Here is a 23,082-nt window from a genome sequence, read left to right as displayed (position 1 = left end):
TATTCAGGGTAAATTCCTGGAAATGAGATTGCTGGCTCAAAAAATAAAAAGATGCATAATTTTGTTTAGATACTGTGTATTCTGCTCTATAGGAGTTGTACTCTTGCAGTCCCACCAACTACATATGAATTCCTATTTCCCCATTCTCCTAAGAAACTACTGTTAAGCTTTGGAATCTCTGCTAATCTGATACATAAGAAATTATATCTGAGTGTAGTTCTGATTTTTATTTCTCTTATAAGTAAAACTGTATAATTTTTTCATATGATTAAGGCCATTTTTGTTTAACTTTCTTAGATTGATTAGTTTGCCTTAATTATTTTATTTTAGTTTTGTGGTGCTGGGGATTGAACCCAGGGCCTTGTGCATGAAAGGGAAGCACCCTACCAACTGAGCTATATCCCCAGCCCAATTAAGGCTGTTTTTATGTTTCTCCTTTTCCCCTAATTTTTTTTTCCAGTACTGAGAATTGAACCCAGTGCCTCACACATGCTAGGCAGGCACTCTACCACTGAGCTACATCCCCAGCCCTTTTTATTTTTTGACATGTCCCTAAGTTGGTAAGGTGGGCCTTGAATTTGCGATCCTCTTGCCTCCTGTGTCAGCCTCCCAAATCCTATGAGTACAGATATGTACCACAATGCCCAGCCCTCAGCCCTTTTTGAATTTTATTTTGACACTTGATCCTGCTGCCTCAGCCTACTGAGTAGCTAGGATTACAGGTATCCACCACTGTGCCTGGCTTTTTTTTTTTTTTAGTGGGGTTGAGGTAATGGTTTCTCGATATGTTGCCCAGGCTGGTCTCCATCTCTAACTCTTGGACTCAGGTGATTCACAATTCTTTTTTGGCCTCCAAAGTAGTTGAAACTATAGCCAGGTGCAATCATGCCTGGCTTTTTTTTTTTCAATGTTAGAGATCAAACCCAGGGCCTCACATATGCTAGACAAGTTCTTTTTATATTAGGAATTTCAGCCCTTTATCTGTCATAAGTTTGCAAATATTTTTGTTCAGTTCATTGCTTTTTACTTTGTTCATGGTGTTTTTGCCAAAAATAGTTGTTATTTTGTTTATGTAGTCTAATTAGCCTTTCATTGCCTCATTATTGGATGATGTTAAAAATGCCTTTCTCTGCTTCTAAATTACAGAAATATTTTAGAATACTTTTTTGGAAGATAGTTTGACTATGTGTATCAAAAAAATCTCAAAACCCTCAATCTGTACCCTCTCTAATTCTAGGAAAATATTTATTCTGCGGATAAATATAAAATGTAATACATATGAGGATATAGATCTCAGCATTCTTTGTAATAATGAAAAGTTAGAAACAACATAAATGCATAAATGCCCACCCCACCAGTGGAGAATTGGTTAGATTAGTTGTTTGTTATCAATCATATTAGCCCAGTGATTTCTTTTTTATGATTTTTTCCTCTTTTTTAAAAAATATTTTTATTTTGAGGGTCTCACCAAATTACTGAGGGACTTGCTAATTTGCTGAGGCTGCCCTTTAACTTGCCATCCTCCTGTCTCAGCCTCCTGAGTCGATGCACCCAGCTACTTTTTATGATATTTTCAAGATCCCTTTTACTAATTGCTAGCGAAATATAGATATGTAGATACTGTATTTACACATATGGTTTCAAGAAATAAAAATAATGATCTACTATAATAAGGGACAAAGTAAAAGAGATAACAAAGTAAGGCAACTTACTATATATCTGAATATTCTTAGACATAATAAAAGACAACAACATGAGTAGGTAGTCAGGTACCCATATATTGAATCACTGAGCATCTTGCACTACAAATGAAGAATGATTCAGGTGTATTAGTGAATAAGAAATAGCATAAGCCTGAATAACTCCTGATAAGATTTCGAATAAAACAATAATATACACACAGCATATTTTTATATATATAATATTTTGCTTTATATGTAATATGGAATTAGGTTCTAGATCATCTCTAAGTATGAGATTTCTCATCTACTTGAATGGTGGCACATTTGAAAGTTAAGCAGGATGTAGGTCAGTATTTTCCTAGTGTAGGAATGTCATAAGCACTGCAGGGTATCTAGAATCCTGGTTTCTTGTCTTCAAAATGCCAGTAGTGCTCCCTAGTCATCTGGGAACCGAAAAAAAGCACCTCCTCAGATTTCTAAAATGTCTTCTTAAAGGGGTAGTTGAGAATATCAGTTTAGATAATTGATACATTAGAATATCATTCATCCATTAAAGAGGACAAAGGGAGAAGAAAAACCAAGAAGATCTATGTGTACTATCATTAAAAAAAATGACTGCAAGTGTATTGTTAAGAGAAAAAAACAGGCAAAGCATGATTAGTATTCCACTTTTGTGAAAATAAATAATAAGATACATGTAAGTAGAACAAAGTTCAGAGAAATATTTTTCAAAATGTTGATAGTGGATGACAATTCATATTTTGTGTAAAATTTTAAGATGGATTGCTGTTACAGAATAATTGCTTCTTGAAATAAGGGTTTAAAAACTCTACTTTGGTCAGTAGCTAATCTTTTTTTCTCAGGAAAGTTTGAAGAAAGACAACCTTAAATATTAAGATAGTAGATTGCTGGTTATGGTAGTGAATACCTGTAGTCTCTGCTACTCTGGAGGCTGAGGCAAAGGAATTGCTTGAGCCTAGTAGTTCAGGGCCAGCCTGGGCAATGTAATGAGACCCCGTCCCTTTTGTTTTATTTTTTAATTAAAAATTTTTTTTGATACTGAGGATTAAACCCAGGGGTGTTTTACCACTGAGCTACATCCCCAATCTTTTTTTTTTTAATATTTTTTTCAGTTATAGATATGGACACAATACCTTTTGTTTTTATGTGGTACTGAGACTCGATCCCAGTGCCTCACAGTGCTAGGCAAGTGCTATACTTGAGCTACAACCCCCACACTCCAATCCATTTTATTTTTATTTTGAGATGGGGCCTCATTAAGTTCCTGAAGCTGGCCTCAAATTTGCAGTCATTCTGCCTCGGCCTCCAGAGTAGCTGGGATTAAGGCATGTGCTATCTTGCCTAGCCTTCCCTTTAAAAAAAAAAAAAACAAACAAAGGAAGTGAGAGAAGGTAATTTGATAAAAATTTGCATCTAGCACTTAATATAAAATAACTTTGTTTTTCCATGTTATAATTTAAAATCGGTAAAATGGGAGAAATTGAGTAGTTGATATTCCATGTAACTAATTTGAAACTACAACTAGGAGTATGTTTCTTTTGTCATTTTCCTTCATGTCTTCATTTAGAAATAAAAGAACAATATTTGCCACTTAGAGGAGAGCAAGGTGCCTTGAGGAATATTTCTTGGACTAAGGAAAATGCCATTAAAGAATTTAAGAAATCTTGGGCTGGGTTGAGTGCTTGCCTAGCATGTATGAGGCCCTGAGTTCAATTCTCAGCACCACATAAAATAAATGAATAAAATAAAGGTATTATATTCATCTACAATGACAAATATTAAAAAAAAAAAATCTCTTCATCTACTTTCAAGGTCTTTTTTCTTGTCTCCTGTGGTTGATCAGAACATACTTTTGCTGGGTTGCCCAGATTCCAGAGAAGCAGAATTTGAGGCCACTGAGGACACATATGTCTGCATTTATGACTTTAAAGAGTTGAGGTCATACTCCTTGCCTTAATATTTTAGAGATACATTACTGTCATGGAAGTTGAAAAAAGTTGGCTGTGCTCTGTGCTTACCACAGCAGAAAGGGAGGAAGTGTTCTTGAGTTTAAATCTCAACTCATATGAAGTTTAAACCTCAAGACGTATTTAAAGATTTTTGTCCTTCCTACTGCTAAAAGAACGGTAGAGTGTTTACTTATGTGCCTGTTACTTAGATTCAGCTGTTGTTAACATTTTGTCAGATATGCTTTATCTGTAAGTATTGTGTAGGCATGTTCTTTTTCCACTATTGATTTATGAGACTTTGCTTAAAATCTGTGTATACTTTTCTCTGCAGGGGACCATGTCTACCTAACTTCTGTTTGAAGCCATAGGTACACAAAGCTTCCCTAAAGTTAAAAAAGGAGGATACTTTTTTTGTTTTTGCTTGTTTGAAATGAGCTCATCTTGTCTCCCATGTACTTTTCAGCCCAGCTCACTTTCTATGTAGTCATTTGCAATTTTTCACCTTTTTGCACTTATGATATAATCATGAGGTGTTTTAAAGCTTGTGTATTTTCTTTTTCTTTGTTCTAGGTGATCCCTCTGATAAGCCACCTTGCAGAGGCTGTTCTTCCTACCTTATGGAGCCTTATATTAAGTGTGCTGAATGTGGGCCACCTCCTTTTTTTCTCTGCTTGCAGGTAACTCACTAAGGAGAGGCTTGGCTGATTATGGATATAGTAATTCAGGGATTACAGTAGATTGCTTAGGATATACCTTATTATATCAACTCCTTCTAGTTAGTCTTTCAGACCAGATGGTTGAGGCAGACTGTTGACTGTTCCACAAGGCATATCAGTCTAATGCTTAAAAGTTTTTCCAAATAGATTAAAGTAATGGGATTAAAGGAATCAGAACTGGAGAATTGTTCCATTGGATGACATTGTTTATTGTCTTGTTGAAGACTGATCTCTGTAGAGGTGACAAGAGAACAAACTATTGTGTGGGTTGTAATGGTAGCAACAATATTAATTATAAGTGATTCCTGTGTGCCAGGCACTATTTTGAGTTTTTACGTGAATTAACCCTTAAATCATCTCTAAAATCTTACGAAGTAAATAAATAAGTATCCTCACTTAATAGATGAAACTCAGGCAAAGAGAAGTTAAGTAACTTGTTCAAGGAAATACCATGTTTAACAGATCCCCAAACACTTGATTTTAAAAAACATCCCAATTTCAGAAATACTAAAATGTAAAAATGGGTGATTAAAATTCTCATATACTTTAAATTACAAGGTGAATCCAAATTTTAGACTGTAAAATATGAAAAAAGTATTGTTAAAGTATGGTTAAGTACGAAGCCAGGGTTCAAATTTAGGCCATCTGATTTCAGGATTCATGCTTTGATTGAGGGAGAATCATACTATAAAAAAGCCTTTTTTTCTCCATAAGGGCCACTGAAAAACGATGACTGTAAATATAACATCCTATTGTAGCTGCACAGAGGATTAAATTAACTTTCTTAAAAACTTCATCATAAGCTAGAGCACCCACAAACCATCTTCTATCCTTTACGAAAGCATTTTTGGAAAGTAGATTTTTGGTAACTTAATTTTTCTTTCTTTACAGTGTTTCACTCGAGGATTTGAGTACAAGAAACATCAAAGTGATCATACTTATGAAATAATGGTAATGTTGAAGTTGCTGGGATTTTCCATTCATTTTTCAAGCATTAGATTGGGAATTAGTTCTCTTTAAATATCTTTTTCTTTTTTTTCTCTTCTGAATTTGATAATTGTTATTGAGTAAGTTTTTTAGGATTTTTGTGAACCTACATTTTTTTTTTAAATGTGTGGACCTGGGGATCAAATCCAGGGCCTCACACATGCTAGACAAGTACTCTAAAAAACAAGTATTATTGTTATACTCAGATTTTTGTTTCAAACTTAGAAGGTGTTTAAAGGAGATACATTTCAAGATTCTCTGATATGAGGATAAGAGGTATGTTTCTTTTTAGGTTTGCTGATAAACATATAGTCAGTATGTTGTCACTTTGTGCTAACGGCATTTGGGGGTGAATATTAGGGATTGAACCCAGGAGTGCTTAACCACTGTCACTAGCCACATCCCCAGCCCTTTTTTTTTTTTTTTCTCCGATTTTTTATTTTGAGATAAGGTCTTGCTAAGTTGCTTAGGGCCTTGTAAGTTGCTGAGTCTGGCCTTGAATTTGTGATCTTCCTTCCTCAGCCTCCTAAGCCTCTGGGATATAGCAGTGAACCACCATATCCAGCTTGCTAATGATATTTTTATGTGGTTCCTGTTGGTGATGGTGAAGTTCATGTCTAGCGCTCCATTCCTCTGCCTTGTGAAAATTAATTATCCTTTAAGAGTTACATCATAAATGAACACAGAGCAAATAAATTACTACTCTACATAAAAATGACATTGAAGAGGCAAACTGGTTTATAGGCCAGACTATGACTTTGCTCTGTTTGATTGATTGTATTGCCACCTTTAAAGAAAAAATGAGAATGCCGCTAAGTGCCCACTCCAAACCCTGGCTGGGAGAATGGGTGGTTTAGTAAGCCAAAGTGAATACCCAGTCTAGTCAACAGGTATGTATAACAGATACTTTTGTCAAAATAGTTTTGTCAGTTTCAGAGCATATTGAGCATCTAACTAAATCTCCAATTTCACCAAGCAATTTTTGACACTTGGCCTTCTCTGTAGTTTTTCTTATGGAAATAATGCTGATTGGCTTAAAAGTAATAATTTCACATTGTAGTTTAATCATTTAGCACTATGTTGCTGTAACAAATAACCAAAATTAAGTAGCTTAAGACTGCACAGATTTATTATCTCCCAGTTTTGTAAATCAGGAGACCATTAGGCACACCTGGTTTGCTACAGGTCCCATAAAATTGAAATCAAGGTGTTGGTGGCCTAAGCTTTCATTTGGACGCAAATGTGAGGCGCTAAGCAAATCAGTGAGACCTTGTCTCTAAATAAAACACAAAATAGGGCTGGGGATGTGGCTCAGTGGGCAAGTGCCCTGGAGTTCAATCCTTGGTACCAAAAAATAAGAATGAGCCCATTTCTGGGCTCATTTAGTCTGTTCGCAGAATTTCATTGCATTAAGGTAGGACTGATGCTACTGTTTGCTAATAGGCTGTTGCTCAGAGCTTATCAGCTTCTAGAGGCTACTCACACTCCCTGGTTCCTGGCTCCCTTTTGTCATGTTCAAAGCCATCAATTCTGGGAGTCCTGGAGGGTTATTGATGAAATGCTAGGAACCTCTGCCTCCTGCTATCCTTCCTGAGCAGTATTTCTACCTCTTCTGCACCCCCCCAACACACTTTTTAAAAATTTAACTAATTAAACCTTTTAAGGGCTCATATAGACTACTTCAGTCTCTTAAAAGTTTAGTGTGAGCTGGGTGAAGTGGCACATACCTATAATCCCACTGGCTCGGGAGGGTGAGGCAGGAGGATCACGAGTTCAAAGCCAGCCTCAGCAAATGCAAGGCACCAAGCAAATCAGTGAGACCTTGTCTCTAAATAAAACACAAAATAGGGCTGGGGATGTGACTCAGTGGGCAAGTGCCCTGGAGTTCAATCCTTGGTTCCAAAAAATAAGAAAAAAGGGGCTGGGATTGTGGCTCAGCGGTAGAGTGCTCGTCTTGCACACGCGGGACCCTGGATTCAATCCTCAGCACCACGTAAAAAATAAATGAGTGAAATAAAGGTATGGTGTCCAACTATAAAATAAATGTCAAAAAATAAAATAAGTTAAAAAAAGTTTAGTGTGAATCAACATCTCAGTAAGAGTTCTTGGGAGCAAACTGGCTAGTTTTCATCTATCTCTTTCAAAACACCTTCAGTCTTATAAATAGTCTATTCATTAATTATAGGACTTAGAATAATTTTTTCCATTTTAATTGCAAAATGAATGAAGGGTTGAAGACTGTGGCCACAGTAGCTGTGACTTTTGAGTTCCTTTCATCAAAGTCGTCAAATCTTCAGAAAGCTGATTATTTTTCCCAGATTCACACAGAATGCCTAGAGTCAGACTACAGATTTCTCCTCCTGCTCTTCCTCTCCTTTCCCCTCATCCCCCGTCTCTTTCTACTCCTCCTGTCCAGGGCCTCACATATTCTGCCACTGAGCTACATCCCCAATCCCAAAATTTATTAATTTAAGATGGTGAAATAATTCTTTAAAAAATAATTCAGTATAGCTTGGGTAGGTTGATAGTCATGCTTTTTCACTGGAGAAAAATTGACCATGAGCTATTCTGGGTACCTCATCTTCTGCTTAATGCTGAAAACACTGTTTCGTTCCAAGTTCACTTAATTCTGATTACATCATCCTTTTCTCATGTTTTCAGCACCCATACAAACACATTTCAGAGTTCTCTACTTTCCTTTGGGGAGCTTTTGAGGATTACTAATACTCTCTCTCTTTTTTTTTGGCCAATCTTATCTATTCCAGTGAATCTTTTCTTCTATGGGAATGATGACCAAATTTTGGTTTTCCACATGTGAAGCTGCTAAAAATTCGATTTTTTGCATAAGAAGCTTCAAATAACTTTAAATGATTTTTAGTACTTTTGTCATCTCACAGTGCTGTATTTTGGGGAGTTACTCATGCTGTGGTGGGTGGTGCATTAATCAGGATTTCTGAGTTCTATACTTACTTTTGTCTTGTAATTCTCAGAACCTTGAACAAGTAAAGGCAGCTCTTTCTACCACACCCTTTATATCCGTGATTTATAAGCTTTAGTGCATAAGAATCATCTGGAATCTTCTTAGAAATATAGATGTCTAGTCCCTACTGTTGGAGATTCTGGTTCAATAGGGCTGAGTTTGGGTCCACTAGTTAAATAACATTGATACAACATCAAGAAAAACTGCCTTTAGCCTTTTTTTTTTTTTTTCAACCTGTAGTGTAAAATTTTTTTATTGTTTATCTCTCAGTGAAGTTGGTAAGGAGTAATTAATATTTCAAAATACAGTTTTAGAACTGGCTCTTCAACTAATGTGTGAGTTGTCATATTTACATATCATTATGGTACTTGCCAGATTGAGAATGATTAGTATAAATTTAATATAGACATAGCCTCCAAGGAGTGTTTCTTGGATCTCATAATAGCGCATATGCTAGGCGTATATTCATAGTATGTAGTTAAATCAAAATGTGTTGCTTATTGGTCGTATAATTTTGTTAATCATGACAGATTTTTTAATCACTAACAAAAAATGTAAGATGTTTCTAAATATCTGTTATCAGGAGACCTATTGTATCACTTTATGAAACTTCTTATGGAATATTTCAGACAGACATTACAGAGAATGGTGTTTGAGTATCTGTTGCTACATAGCTACTTCCTCAAAATTTGTGACTTAAAGTAACAACCAGGGGCTGGGGTTGTGGCTCAGTGGTAGAATGCTCACCTAGCATGCACAAGACAGTGGGTTCGATCCTTAGCACCACATAAATGTAAAATAAAGGTATTGTGTCCACCTAAAACTTAACAATAAATATTTTTAAAAAATAAAGTAACAACCATTTAATTATCTTTCAAGATAGAGTGGCCCTTAGCTCCACATGAGGTACTGGAGTTAGAGAAGTACACCAGACTTTCTTCATAGACCTCTGGCACCTCATTAGGATAGCTTGAATTGATTGGGGGTTAGCTAAAACCTCTTAACTGAGGCCTTGGTTCTCCACGTGGTCTCAGGGTCATTTCTACATGTGGCCTCTCCAAATGGTCTTTCCAGCAAGAGGGTTAGATTTTTTTATTTGGTGTCTTAGGAGTGCAAAAGTGGAAGCTGCTAGGTCTTCAAAAGAGCAAGTCACAGGTCCAAGCCCATATTAAATGAAAATTGTAAGAGAAATTCATCAGGGGCCACTACTGTAACCAGCTACCACATATAGAAAAATAAATTTCCATATACCCACCCTAGCTCTTAAAATGATCAATTTATGGCTAATCTTGTTTGATTGAAACCCTCACCCTTCTGCATTATTTTGAAGCAAATCCTCCCAGACATTATAGCATTTAAATGTTTCATTTAGGTCTCTTAAGTAATTCTGGTCAATTTCCAGTCATCTCATAAAGTCTTTATTTTTAAAATCCTATCTACTTCTCCACCTATGAAGTTATCACTGTTCTGATTTTTATCAACATAGTCAGTTTTGCATACTGCAGAACTGCATATAAATGGAATCCTACTGTGTGTGCCTTTGTTTCTAGTTTCTTTCACTCAGCATGTTTTTGAGATGTATTTATTTATGTGTATATTAGTAGTCATTCCTTATAATTACTGAGTGATATTGTGTGAATATATGCAAATTTGTGTGAATATATGCAATTTATTTATCCATTATTGTGTGAATATATGCAATTTATTTATCCATTCTCTCTCTTTAATTTTGTTGTTGTTGTTACTGGTTTAGTACTTTACCACTACACCCCCACCCTTTATATTTCTCTCTCTTTTTTTTAAATTTTCTTTTAGTTATAGATGGAAACGATACCTTTATTTTATTTATTTATTTTGATGTGGTGCTAAGGATCGAACCCAGTACTTCATACTTGTGAGGCAAGCGCTCTATTACTGAGCTACAACCTCAGCCCCTATATTTCTCTTATTTTGAGACTGATTCTCCCTGAGTTGTTGAGGCTGGCTTTGAACTTGGGATTCTTCTGCCCCAGCCTCTAGAGTCGCTGGGATTACAGGCATATGCCACTGTGCCAATTTATCTAATGCTTAAAAACTGGGTTGTTCACCTTATAGGTGTTAGTACAGTCTAGATTTTGCTTATTAACCTGTTCTTCCATCTTTTGTGTTTACTGGAAATTATGTTCACTGGCTACAACAAATTCATTTGTAATCATTGTCTAGATCTGTTTATTGGTCAGGAGTTGCAAAATAGTGATCTTTTAATTTTTATTTTTTTTTTATTGTGATGCTAGGGATCGAACCCAGGGCCTTGTGTGTGTGATTCAAGCACTCCACTCCACCAACTGAGCTGTATCACCAGCCCGTGATCTTTTAATTTATGAGTTGGAATAATTTTGTAAAGAAAGTTCTTATCATTATCTATGTGGTCATCCTGAATAAAGTTTGTATAGGAAAGGCAGGATAAATGCTAATTTCTAGTTTTGAAAGTTGGTTACCTAGCATCATTCGGATATTTAAAATATTTGGTGTGTTTTAGTCTTTTGAGGTTGTCCTTATTGATGCTCACAGTACTCCTTTTTTGGTTAGTAGGAGCTTCTACAAGTTGACTCTTGAATCCTTTTGATATGACCCTTTTAGTCTTTGAGAGCTGCTTTGCTTCTCAGTATGACAGTGTGTTTCAATCTGGTCTTGTTCATTTCCTGACCCAGACTTGGCGACAGCCTTTTCTTTAAGGAACCCTAGTTCCTTTTAGTGGAAAGTAGTATTTAAAGACTGTGAACTGGGTACTAGAAGTACTCATACTGCTGGGTTGGTTGTCATTTAAGATAAATTATATCTTATGTGTAAATACATATGGCTTGGTATATAGCTCATTGGTAGATATCTTGCCTAGCATATGCAAGGCCCTATGTTCAATCCCCAGCACTGTGAAAACAAACAAAAAACCCAAAACATTCATACTAAAACTTTCTATTTTATAACACTTTTTAGTTAAATTTATTTCAATTGGTACTTAAAACATAAAAGTTGTATATATTAATGGTATAACATTTTAGTATCACCAAAAAATGAGTTGTTATTTTTAAAAATGTGTAAACAAAAGTAATTTTGATTAGAGTACATTTAGAATCCCAATTTCTTTTGTATAATTGATGTTTTTGAAACATACACTCTAAAAATATTATTCTGAAAAAAAAAAGTCCATTTGGAATAGATCAAAATGGTCTGTTCTTTCTTTATTTATTTATTTATTAGTTGTAGATAGACACAATACCTTTATTTTATTTATTTTTTATGTAATGTTGAGGATCAAACCCAGTGCATCACACATGCTAGGTGAGCACTCTACCACAAAGCCATAACCTCAGGCTCACTTTATTAATTCTTAAACATATCGTTATATTTAATAAAAATTTTAACTGATAACACAGAAACATTAAAGTTGTACATATTAACATATTACTGTGTAATGTTGGATGCATTTATGCATTGGGTAGTGTTTTAATCAGGTTAAACATATTTATCTCCTCATTTTATCAATTCTTGGTAATGAAAACTCAAAATCCTTTCTTCTAGCTTTTGAAATGTACAGTATATACTGTTCAGTAGTGCTCCAGAGCTTCTTGCTCCTATTTAACTGTAACTTAGGACCCATTGACTTTACCTGTCATTCCCTTGTAGTAAAACTTTCAGTTCAAATACAAAACTACTACTTTTCTATTTCTTCCATGATCTTTTCTTTTTCCCAGGCCAAAACTCCCAGTTTCCAATTATTATAACATAATTGCTAATTTGGTTTACCCCATAAAACAGGTATATATAGTCTCAGAAAAATTATCAACACTAAAGAAAACAGCTGGGTGCGGTGGCGCACACCTATAATCCCAGCGGTTTGGGAGGCTGAGACAGGAGAATTGTGAGTTCAAAGCCAGCGTCAGCAATTGCAAGGCACTAAGCAACTCAGTGAGACCCTGTCTCTAAATAAACCACAAAACAATACTGGGGATGTGGCTCAGGGGTCTAGTGCCCCAGAGTTTAATCCCTGGTACCAAAACCTCCCCCCAAAAAGCAGTTTAAGATTTTCTTTTGTTTAGTTGGTTTGCTTTTCTGTTTTCAAGGTATAGCCTACTGTAGATATAGTCAGTTTATAGTGTTTTAAAATCACTTAGTTCCTTTCTGTATGATTATGCCTTCAAGTTGATTTGCATGTTTGTTACATTTTTTCTTTTGATTCTTACAGTTTTGAAATTTGAAATTTAAAATTTGGTTTTAAAATTTTAAGTTTAAAACTTCTCACTTTTTTAGCTAAATGGGAGCATAACTTATATCTCTACCTCTGTGCCAAGTTTGAAATGTATTGCAATTATGGGTGAGAATATTTATTAGAACCTTTGTAGCTAGTGGTGAATATAGAGATGGACAACTAATAAGAATGTACTTTAGTTGTTTCTCAATAACATGAGAATGAAAACCATTTAACTATAGTACTTACTACAGTTGGGATTCCTTGAGTTTCATTTCTATCAGTGTTCTTAGTCAAAACTTTTTTCTCTTAGACTTCAGACTTTCCAGTTCTTGATCCCAGCTGGACTGCTCAAGAAGAAATGGCCCTTTTAGAAGCTGTGATGGACTGTGGCTTTGGAAATTGGTAAGATCTTGGTATTAAGAGTGGTCCTTCCCTAGTGGGCTCAGAGAAGAAGTCACTGTTGAAGGGTGAAGGGAGGAGCTTCAAAAAGAGGAAAACTATGCTGCTCTCCTATTGATTCAGGACTCAGAGACAAGTTCTCTTCCTCTTTGCACATTATTTTCCAGGCCTGAAATGCTTCACAGGAATGTGGGATGTTTAGTGGTCCATGACTGAGCAGCTCTAAAAGGCTACTTTGGAAATATCAACACTGGGAAGGTTTGTTGTTCCTTTCTGAATAGTGGAGAAGTTTTACACTTATTAGTTATTGCTCCCTTATGATTTTATTTTTATTGGCTATAGATGCCCGTGTCATTTAAGTGAGTCAGACTTGAGGTAGGTGATCATAGCTTATGAAATTCAAGTCATCCTAATAGCACTTTTTGGTTTTTGCTGTCAAACTGCCTTAGTCCAAGCTGGGCAGAACTGAATTGCATTCACTACTGTTTTGTCCTAAGTAAGCACTTACTTAAAAATACCATCATTTGCTGGGCGTGGTAACACACTCCTGTAATCCCAGTAGCTCAGAAAGCTGAGGCAGGAGGATTGTGAGTTCAGACCCAGCCTCAGCAACTTAGCAATACCCTGTCCCTAAAATATTTTTTAAAAGTTGGGGATGTGGCTCAGTGGTTAAGTAAATGCCCCTGGGTTCAATCCCTGGTGCCTAAAAACCCCCACCACTTTCATTTTTTACCTTTTGGGAGCTCTTTCATACCATTGATTTTGTTTTGTGAACCAGATAGCATATGCATTATTAACTATATTTTGTTTCTGAAGAATCTGAAGCTTAGTTAAAACTATTTTTTATTATCATATGGCTTATTAATGAAGGACTGTTAACTAGATCCTCCCTATCCTGACTTGCTAGTATATATAATTTTTCCTGGTATTCATCAGAATAATCCATGCTGCCTCCCTATGTCTAGGGTCCTGAAAAAGGAGCCCTGAGTTCAATTCATTTATTCAACATTAAGCATCATAAAATATTTTGTACTGTGGACAATACCAAAGAAGATTAAAAAAGTGATCACTTGTGAGAAGTTTACTAGTCATCTTTGGCCAAGGTTTTCAGTTTTTGCTTGCCATTCTAATTCTAAAATGGGCTAAACCTTTCCCCCTTGTCCTCCTTCCCTCTTAATAAAGGCCACAAAAAAGACTATCACCTCTCTAGGGCTAGGGATATAGCTCACTGGTTGCGTGCTTGTGGGAGGCTCTGGGTTTGATCTTCAGCACTACATGCACACAGAACAGAGACTTGCTTCTCTTTTCACTGTGGGTAAGACACTAAGGTTGTTGGTGAGGGCGCTAGAGCTAAGAATTAAGATATGTATCTTGCCCTCAAGAAACTCGTAGTCTAGTAGAAGAATCAAAACTGTATATATAGATGATTGAAGTACACAAAACAGATCATAATGATGCTTAGAAGAAGGAAGTGAAGTGCTCTGGTGAAGCACTAGGGAAGTACTCTGGAAGAGTGAGCTTGAGGAGGGCACTTTGAGAAATTTTACTATCATCAGAAGTCTGTAAATTTTGGCTTTGTCACGTAGGAGCTTTATATTCTTGAGCAGGTTTATTAATCTCTTTGAGTTTTATTTTTTCTTCTCTGAAGTTGAGATGATAATAATAATATACCACAGAGTTCATACTAGGAATAATTTAAATAATTTTATGAATTTTCTAGCTCAATGTCTGGCATATTGTAGGAGCTCTAGTTGAGAAATGTGTGTTCGTGTGAAGTGTTTTGTATATCGTAAAACATTACACAAAAATAAAACTATACTTGAGTACATTGTGCATGTTCTTATAATGCTATAAATAATAGTGGCTTATTATTTATAGCATCCCTGGGGTCTAGCTCAGAAGGAAATTTACAGATTATTCTAGTCATCTTTCTCGTGGCAAGAAAGAACTTCTTAGTCATTGTTTCTACATCTTTAAGTAGTAGGATTTAGAACATCAGATTAAACTAAGATTAGGCTTATATTCTTCTCATAGTTCAGCTGATATCTCCATGATATCTGTTTGGAGGTATTAGATTATTGATGCTATATGGATTTACTTAAACATGGAAAGAAGAAATCATGCTTTTAGAATTATGTATACATGGAAAAATTACTCCCCTTCCTTTTTTTGCCCACACTTCTCTAGGCAGGATGTAGCTAATCAGATGTGCACCAAGACCAAGGAGGAGTGTGAGAAACACTACATGAAGCATTTCATCAATAATCCTCTGTTTGCATCTACCCTGCTAAACCTGAAACAAGCAGAGGAGGCAAAAACTGCTGATACAGCCATTCCATTTCACTGTAAGTTCCTCCCTAATTTGGTAAGAGATACTTAGTTCATTTTGGAACCCTGTTTCAGTTGCAGATAAATAATGGTTTGATGACTTGGATAGATAAAGAGCTTATGGAAAATAGGAGGAGTTGGAATGAAGCTGTTGAGAGTTAGGGTTATAAATGTCAAGAAGGGGTCAGTTTTATAATGGACATCTGGATCCTTTAAGCCAACATGTAATTCTACCCACTCAGAGTGAATATTTAACTTTAATGCATGTTTCTATAGATGAAGTGTCAAAAAGGGATCAACCTGTCCATGCTTTTATGAGTACAGGCCCTGTAATCCAAGGATTTGTCATCATAGATAGAAGTTGCTTAACAGGGTCCAGTATTATCTTATTATCATTAATTGCCCCAATGTCAAGTCCAACAAGCAGTTTGTTATTTTTGTTTCTTGGTTGTGGCAGTGAAGGCAAACATTTTAATCTTATGTGCCTCTGGGATTAATGGGTCTTTTTAAAAAATCAACCAAAAACATGATGAATTATAATAGACATCTTTTCTGAATGACATTCAAAGCACAAGTAATGAGATATTAATGTTTTCTCTCCTCCCCTTTTCTCATACTTCCTAGAAACAGGTTTTTTTTAATATTTATTTTTTGGGTTTTTTAGGTGGACACAATATCTTTATTTTTTTCATGTGGTGCTGAGAATCGAATCCAGTGCCTCATGCATGCTAGGCAAGCGCTCTACCACTTGAGCCACATCCCTAGCCCCTAGAAACAGTTTTTATAGTTGACTAATTCAGAGGCTGGTGATACCTCCTATTTGAATAATATTTTGGATTTTAGCACTTTATTCTAAAATTTATTAGACCATTTGTTCCTCTAGTAACCCAATGAAATAAATAGAACAGGTGCTTTCATTTTACACATTGAGGTAACTTAGATTCAGAAAGTTAATTATTTAATAATAATTATTATATAATTACTATAATATTTATTGTATAATAATTATAGTAATTTAGATAAATATTAATTAATTTAGATTAATTGTTAGATAATTTGCATAAGGTCACAGAACTGCTGTATATTGGAGCTGGGATTCACCTTCAGCTAACTTCCAAATGTAATGTGCTTTTGCTTCTCAGTTGGATGATATTTGTAAATTGAGATTGACCCTAAGGCATAAGAGAACCGAAACTGATAGGATAAATACTTCGGTTCTATAATGTTAAAATAGAATTCTTGCTGGACGCAGTAGTGCATGCATGTAATGTAGTAGCCTCAGAGGCTGAAGCCTGAGAATCACAGGTTTGAGACCAGCCTTAGCAATTTAGCAAGGCCCTAAGCAACTTAGTGAGAACCTGTCTGTAAATAAATTTTATTTTATTTATTTATTTTTGAGAAACCTTGTAAGTTTCTTTTCTTTTTTTTTTTTTTTAACATTTATTTTTTTTAGTTTTTGGCGGACACAACATCTTTCTTTGTATGTGGTGCTGAGGATCGAACCCGGGCCGCATGCATGCCAGGCGAGCCACATTCCCAGCCCTATAAATAAATTTTTAAAAAAAATTTTAAAGACTGGTTTCCTTTCATTTCAGAAAAGCAAAAATCAGAGGGAATTTCCCCATTTTAGAGAATCTCTTATTCTTGGTTTTCTTTTTTTAAGAAGACAGTCTGTTTCTGTAATGCTTCATCTTTTTCATAAAAACATTTATTCTCTCCAACACTGTTTATTTATTTATTCTCTCCAACACAAACAAAAATATTTCCATGTTAATAAGGAATTTTTTGTGTGACTTCTTTGTGCCAATATTTTATTAACTGAGGAAAACAATTCTTCCAGCTGCAGATGATCCTCCTCGACCTACCTTTGACTCCTTGCTTTCTCGGGACATGGCAGGATACATGCCAGCTCGAGCAGATTTCATTGAGGTAGGAGAAACTTGTTTTTAGCTATAAGTTAGGAAAAACTTGTTTTTGTTTCTGATAAGGCTTCTATCTGCTACCCATGCCACTGAAAGTAGATTTTCAAATTACTGTCATTTGTGGGTCCTTTATGCAGGACTCCATTTGAGTTCCTTTTCTCATTTGTAAACATTTCCACTTATGAAACAAGAATCTACTATTGAAGTTGCATTGCTGCTGACTTTTATTTTCTTTGTAGTATGGTATTTTTATAGCCTGGTTCTCTTTTCACACCTATGAAGCTTCAAGTTTAAGCTAAATCAGGGCTTGGGCCTCTTATTAAGGACGAGATAGTAAATATTTTAAGTTTTCCATGTCAGAAAGTTCTGGTTTAAATTAAACTTTGCCATTATTGGGCGAAAGTAGCATACATAATACATAAACAAATGTATACCTGTGTTCCAGTAGAATCATATGTAAAAAACCAGATAGTGGGTGGGACAGTTACTTGCCTATTCCCATAACTGCATTCACCAGTATAAAAAGAATGACAAGTGTATATAAAAACCATGTTCCCCATTCAGCCATGGAATTAAAATCCATGTGAATGTAGTCACAAGTGTCTTATTTATTATTGATCAACACAATAGTGCTTCTGGAGGCAGCTTAAAAGTTTAACAAACTGCAAACAATTTTGATACCCAAGTCTACATCTTGTTCACGGCAGTGATATTGTAAACCTATACAATAGAGACTACCCTGATAATTTTTACTCATTGAATAGAATGTGAACAAATCTACATATAAGTATAATATTAACTAATTATTAATATTAATTATTAACTAACTGTAGAATGTGAACAAATCTGCATATAAGTATAATTATTAACTAACTATATAAGCAATATTAACTACATAGAGTCTTCAAAAGAATATAAAAGGTAAATAAATTAGTACAGATAGTTTTTCTTACCTAATATTTGAAGGCTTAGTCAAAGTTCAATTTTCTTGATAATGAATTTAAAAATTTTAGAACAGTGGATCTGGCTTCATTCCTAGACTCCTACAACTATTCTAATTTTTTTTTTTTTGCTACTACCTGAAAGCTTCACAGATTTTCACCATGATTTCCTATTACTTGTGGCAGAATCCTGGCTTTTTATCACATTTAGTATTTTTTAACAAATGATGGTTTGTGTATTTTCTGTTTCTTCTAAAGCATGGCTACTGTAAAGGCATTATTCAAAGCTAATGGGTTTGGGGTGGGGGGTTTCTTTTCCCCTAACAGGAGTTTGACAATTATGCAGAATGGGACTTGAGAGACATTGATTTTGTTGAAGATGACTCAGACATTTTACATGGTAACATTTTATTTTATCAAATGTTCATTGAATACAAATATGAGATGACACTTGTTTTGGACATTGGGAATATAAGAATAAATAAAACATGCACCTTGCCCTAGTGGAATTCAAAATCTAGTGGTGGGGGCTGGGGATGTAGCTCAGTGGTTGAGTGATGGCCTAGCGTGCATGAGCCCCTGGGTTCTGTCTCTAGCGCTACTATGCGCGCGCACACACACACACACACACGTGCACACACACACACACACACCCCTTATGATTAAGTTGCTGAATGTATCCTGTTGACTTGGGTTTTGACTATATCAAATACAATTTGTGATGATGGTGAAAATATTGATCATGTAAGAATAGTTGGGAATATCCCATCCCTTGGGCTGTGTGATCTTTCTTTTGACTGAGGTAATTGGTTAAGTAGCCCTCATTTCTCCTTAGAAGAAAGGGAAATGGTGTTTAGTCCTTGAGATTACAGTAACTGCTGATACTGAACATTCACTATAATTTATCCCCCCAAATTGCCAATAGCAAAGAAAAAGAATGGAAAAATTTCAAGGGTTTTTAGACCAAAATTGGGAATTTCTTGCTTCTTAAAACTGTTGGAAGTTTTAGCACTTCTGAATCCTAACCTTAGATTAGATCTCTAAGTTTTTATGATAACTCTTCTGTTATAATTTAAGTGCTGAATGCCACAGAGTTACTGAAAGTGGGTAGTCAGTAGCATATGAAGCTTTAGGTTCTATTCCCAGTACTCTGCATCCTCCCCCCAAAATGGTTGAGCTTTCATGGAGTCCCTTTGCCTCTCCATTTTCAGTGAACTGTGTACTTAAATAGTCCTCCATCTTCTCTTTCATTTCAGTCCAAAATTGATTATGATACAATAGATCAGTAATGCTCTATTGGGGTCTGTATTCCTCAAACAGTTTTCATTATTTCTTTTAAATCTATATCCTAGATGGGAAAGGCAGGTAGGATACTTGTTGAATTATAGATCAACACTGTCACTAGAAGAAGAACATGATTCCTCTCTCTGTGGAAGAGCTGTATGAGTATTTGTCCTCAAACCAGTGACCAATACAAAAATTTTACCTTTGGGCTGGGGTTGTAGCTCAGAGGTAAAGTGCTTGCCTAGCATTTGTGACACGGGATTCACTTCTCAGCAACACATATAAATAAATAAAACATATGTCCATCAACAACTAAAAAATTTTTTAAAAAATTTTATTTGAAGTTTTTATCTGTATACATTTTTTGAGCAATTTTTTTTCTATTTTGCAGAATTTGATTCCTCTTCTTTTCTCCCACACAAGTTTAATGAAAGTCAAAGTGACGCAGATTGAACTAAAAGAGGAAAACTTGAAAGCAGACTACCTTGGCACTCACTAGATCCATTGTATTTGTTCAGTCTTTTGTGTCAATCTCTTCTTTTCAATTCCAGTGACTCATGCTGTCTTTTCTCATCTCATGGGTTGTTCCCTTTAAGGTGGTGTGCAGATTGCCATTCAGTCTTTCTCTACAGACACTTTCTCTACATACATACCTTTAATTAAAAAAGTATTGTTTCCTGGCTTGTATCTTTCTTATCCAAACACCAGGCTCTATATGCAAAAAGGGCAGCTTCATAAATATCATCCTTTTAGATATTAAAATTTATTGCCAGATGTGGTGGCACACATCTGTAATCCCAGTGGCTCTGGAGGCTGAGGCAGGAGGATTGTGAGTTCAAAGCCAGCCTCAGCAAAAGCAAGGCGCTAAGCAACTCAGTGAGACCCTGTCTCTAAATACAATACAAAATAGGCTGGGAATGTGGCTCAGTGGTCGAGTACCCCTGAGTTCAATCCCCAGTACCAAAAAAAAAAACCTCTTAAAAGTAAAAAATCAAAATCTCTAATGTCAATAATGGCTCAGCTATGCAAGGGACTTGCTGAATCACTTCTCTAGGCTTTAATCCAAAGTCTTCATTCTTACATTTTAACATTATTAAGAAAACTGTAGTAGGGTCTGGGATTGTGACTTAGTTTTAAAGGGATTGCCTAGCATGCGTGAAGCACTGTGTTTGATTCTCAGTACCACACATAAATGAATAAAATAAAAGTCGTGTCAACAACTAAAATTTTAAAAAGGTGGGGGTGGGGGAGCTCAGTGGTAAAGCACCACTGGGTTCAATTTCTAAAATAAAATAAAACTATAGTAGTGGTTGGCATTAGTTTTTCTCTTCATTCTTTGTAGAAGCAGGATTTTTACCTTTTTCTGATGCATTTGTGGTTCTTTCTATAATTAAGGGAAGACAAAAAGAAAAATCAAAAAGAAGCAGTTGATTAGTGATATTTAGCTTAGCTAGCTTTTCACACCTGTAACATAAGTTATTTGTGCTCTTCCTACAGTTTCAACAACCTTGTAAATCACTGATTTTCATTTGTACTAGAACAGAAGCACTAGTTTTTAGTTCTTATAAATAAGTGACTTTAATATAAATGAATAATAATCTTTCCCACAGCCCAATAGTGAACTATAAAATTTTTAGATAAGTACCTTTTATTTACTTATTTTTTAAAATTTATTTAGTTGTAAACAAACACACAGTATCTTTATTTATTTTTATGTGGTGCTGAGGATCAAACCCAGTGCCTCACATATTCAAGGCAAGCGCTTTACCACTGAGCTACAGCCTCAACCCCATATTTACTTATTTTTTGGTACTAAGATATAGCCCAGGGGTACTTTACCGTTGAGCTACATTCCCAACCCTTTTTAACTTTATTTTGAGACAGGGTCTCACTAAGTCACTTAGGATGGTCTCAAACTTGGAATCTTCATGCCTCAGCCTCTCCTGAGTCACTGGGATTACAGGAATGAGCCACCATGCCTGGCTAGATAGGTACTTTTAAAAAGTACATTTTAAAGAGGTTTGGCAGCATGGGAAGTCAAAGGGTTGCCTTGGTGGTGGTACCACAGAGATGATTTGTTTATGATTCTGCATTCTTAGGTATCTAATATAGTAGCATGACCCATGTGTGGGGCATGTTGCCCTCGAGCAGTCTCTCCCAGAAAAGGGACTAAGAGCCCAAGGAGACTCAGGAAGCCAAGAGAAGGAGTTATTAAGTGTGCCTGGCTCACAGAGATGGGCACAGATATAGTGAAAATCAGGACACTGAATCAACCTCAGACTTGTTTCTGAGTTACAAGTGGTCAAGTCCTTGGAGTCTTGATTGATGTTTTTTCTGTGTCTCCTGCCAGTAAAGAAGAGGTGACACTGATTAGTCAGAGTGTAAATGGCTCCAATGAAAGATGGTACACAATTCAGGTTGGTGTTATTACCATTCCATTATACGATTGTACTCCTAATATTACTGAACATTAACATTCCTTTTATGTTCCCTCACTTATAAGTACCAGAAGGAAGCAGAGTGGCTGGTTTTTGTATTTGGAACCCATCTAGAATATCACCTGGTGCCACCAAGCCATTTTCCTCACCTGAAGGCTTTTGCTTTGATTTCTGGAACTTGCCTAATAAAATTGGCTTGTATAGTCCATAATAGAGGCCTGGGATACAATGGAGGAATAATTAATTGGCATTCCAGCTATAACAGGAGGCTTTCAGAATGGGTCCAGAAAGAGTACTATAAGTGAAGGCACATCTGAGGAAAAAAGGAAGTGCTCAAATCCCTAAATGTCATCTTCTCCTATTTTATTGACATAGGAAAAATTATTGGTTCAGAAAGAGATGCAGAAGACTCATAACTTGGATCCTTTAATGTCTCGTGTATGTTGTGGGAGCTGAATGCAGATGCTTAGTATAGTTCTGTCATCTCTTTCTGCTGACATCTCTTTCCCCATCTTGTGAAAAACTCTCCTAAATCTGTGTACTCCTCTTTTCTTGAGTTCCTCAGTGTTCCTAAATTATGGATTCAGCATCCTTCTGGTCATTGTTGTCTCGAAACCCAGGCAACCTAGAAGCATTATGAACTTCTGTTATGTGTTGGGTCTGTGTTTTCAACATAGGGTTGCACATTAGTAAGTTTACATTTCCTCTATTTGGAAAGCTTATTTCATCAAGGTTTCTCTTCTAGGCATGGAGCCTCTTTCCTTTTTCAGATTGTATTTCTTTGGCCCATATTCTTCGCCCATATCCTTTGACAATTCGTAGATCAGAGATCCAGCTTCATTTCAATGTGCATTCACCTGTTTGGGAGTGCCCTACATTTAAGTGATCATTAAAGATGGTTTCTGCATAAGACAGTTTTAAACATAAATATTATTAATAATAGGGTTGAGGTTATGGGTCAGTGGTGGAGCGCTTGCCTAGCACATGTGAGGCACTGGGTTCGATTCTTAGCACCACATAAAAAATAAGTAAAATACAGATAGCATGTCCATCTAAAGCTGAAAAATACTTTTTAAATATTATTAATAATATTAGCCAATATATATATAACACTTTTGTTTGCCACATACATGAAGTCATTTAATCCTCACAAAAGCACGCCTGTAACCCCAACTACATGAAGCTTGAGTTAGGAAGATTGTAAGTT

At 35.8% G+C, this 23,082-nt stretch overlaps 1 protein-coding gene across 3 annotated transcripts in view; it reads left to right on the top strand.

Annotated features, from left to right (window-relative positions):
* Window positions 1-23,082, top strand: part of Tada2a (transcriptional adaptor 2A) — a 51,287-nt gene that overhangs the window by 5,987 nt on the left and 22,218 nt on the right. For 2 of the 3 annotated variants that reach the window (XM_046423220.2, XM_058572323.1), the window contains exons 3-8: window positions 4,223-4,329; window positions 5,260-5,319; window positions 12,874-12,965; window positions 15,150-15,307; window positions 17,131-17,219; window positions 18,481-18,553. In XM_046423220.2, the coding sequence (XP_046279176.1) occupies window positions 4,223-4,329; window positions 5,260-5,319; window positions 12,874-12,965; window positions 15,150-15,307; window positions 17,131-17,219; window positions 18,481-18,553 (579 nt within the window). The remainder of the gene's footprint in view (window positions 1-4,222; window positions 4,330-5,259; window positions 5,320-12,873; window positions 12,966-15,149; window positions 15,308-17,130; window positions 17,220-18,480; window positions 18,554-23,082) is intronic. The other variant, XM_046423222.2, reaches the window with a different exon arrangement.

The sequence above is a fragment of the Marmota monax genome, unplaced genomic scaffold, assembly GCF_021218885.2.
Source record: "Marmota monax isolate L192 unplaced genomic scaffold, Marmota_monax_Labrador192_F-V1.1 WCK01_AAM20220418_F8-fsc00171, whole genome shotgun sequence".
NCBI classification, from domain to species: Eukaryota; Metazoa; Chordata; class Mammalia; order Rodentia; family Sciuridae; genus Marmota; species Marmota monax.
The sequence above is the reverse complement of the archived record's forward strand: the minus strand, read 5'-3'. Positions and strand labels throughout refer to the sequence as shown.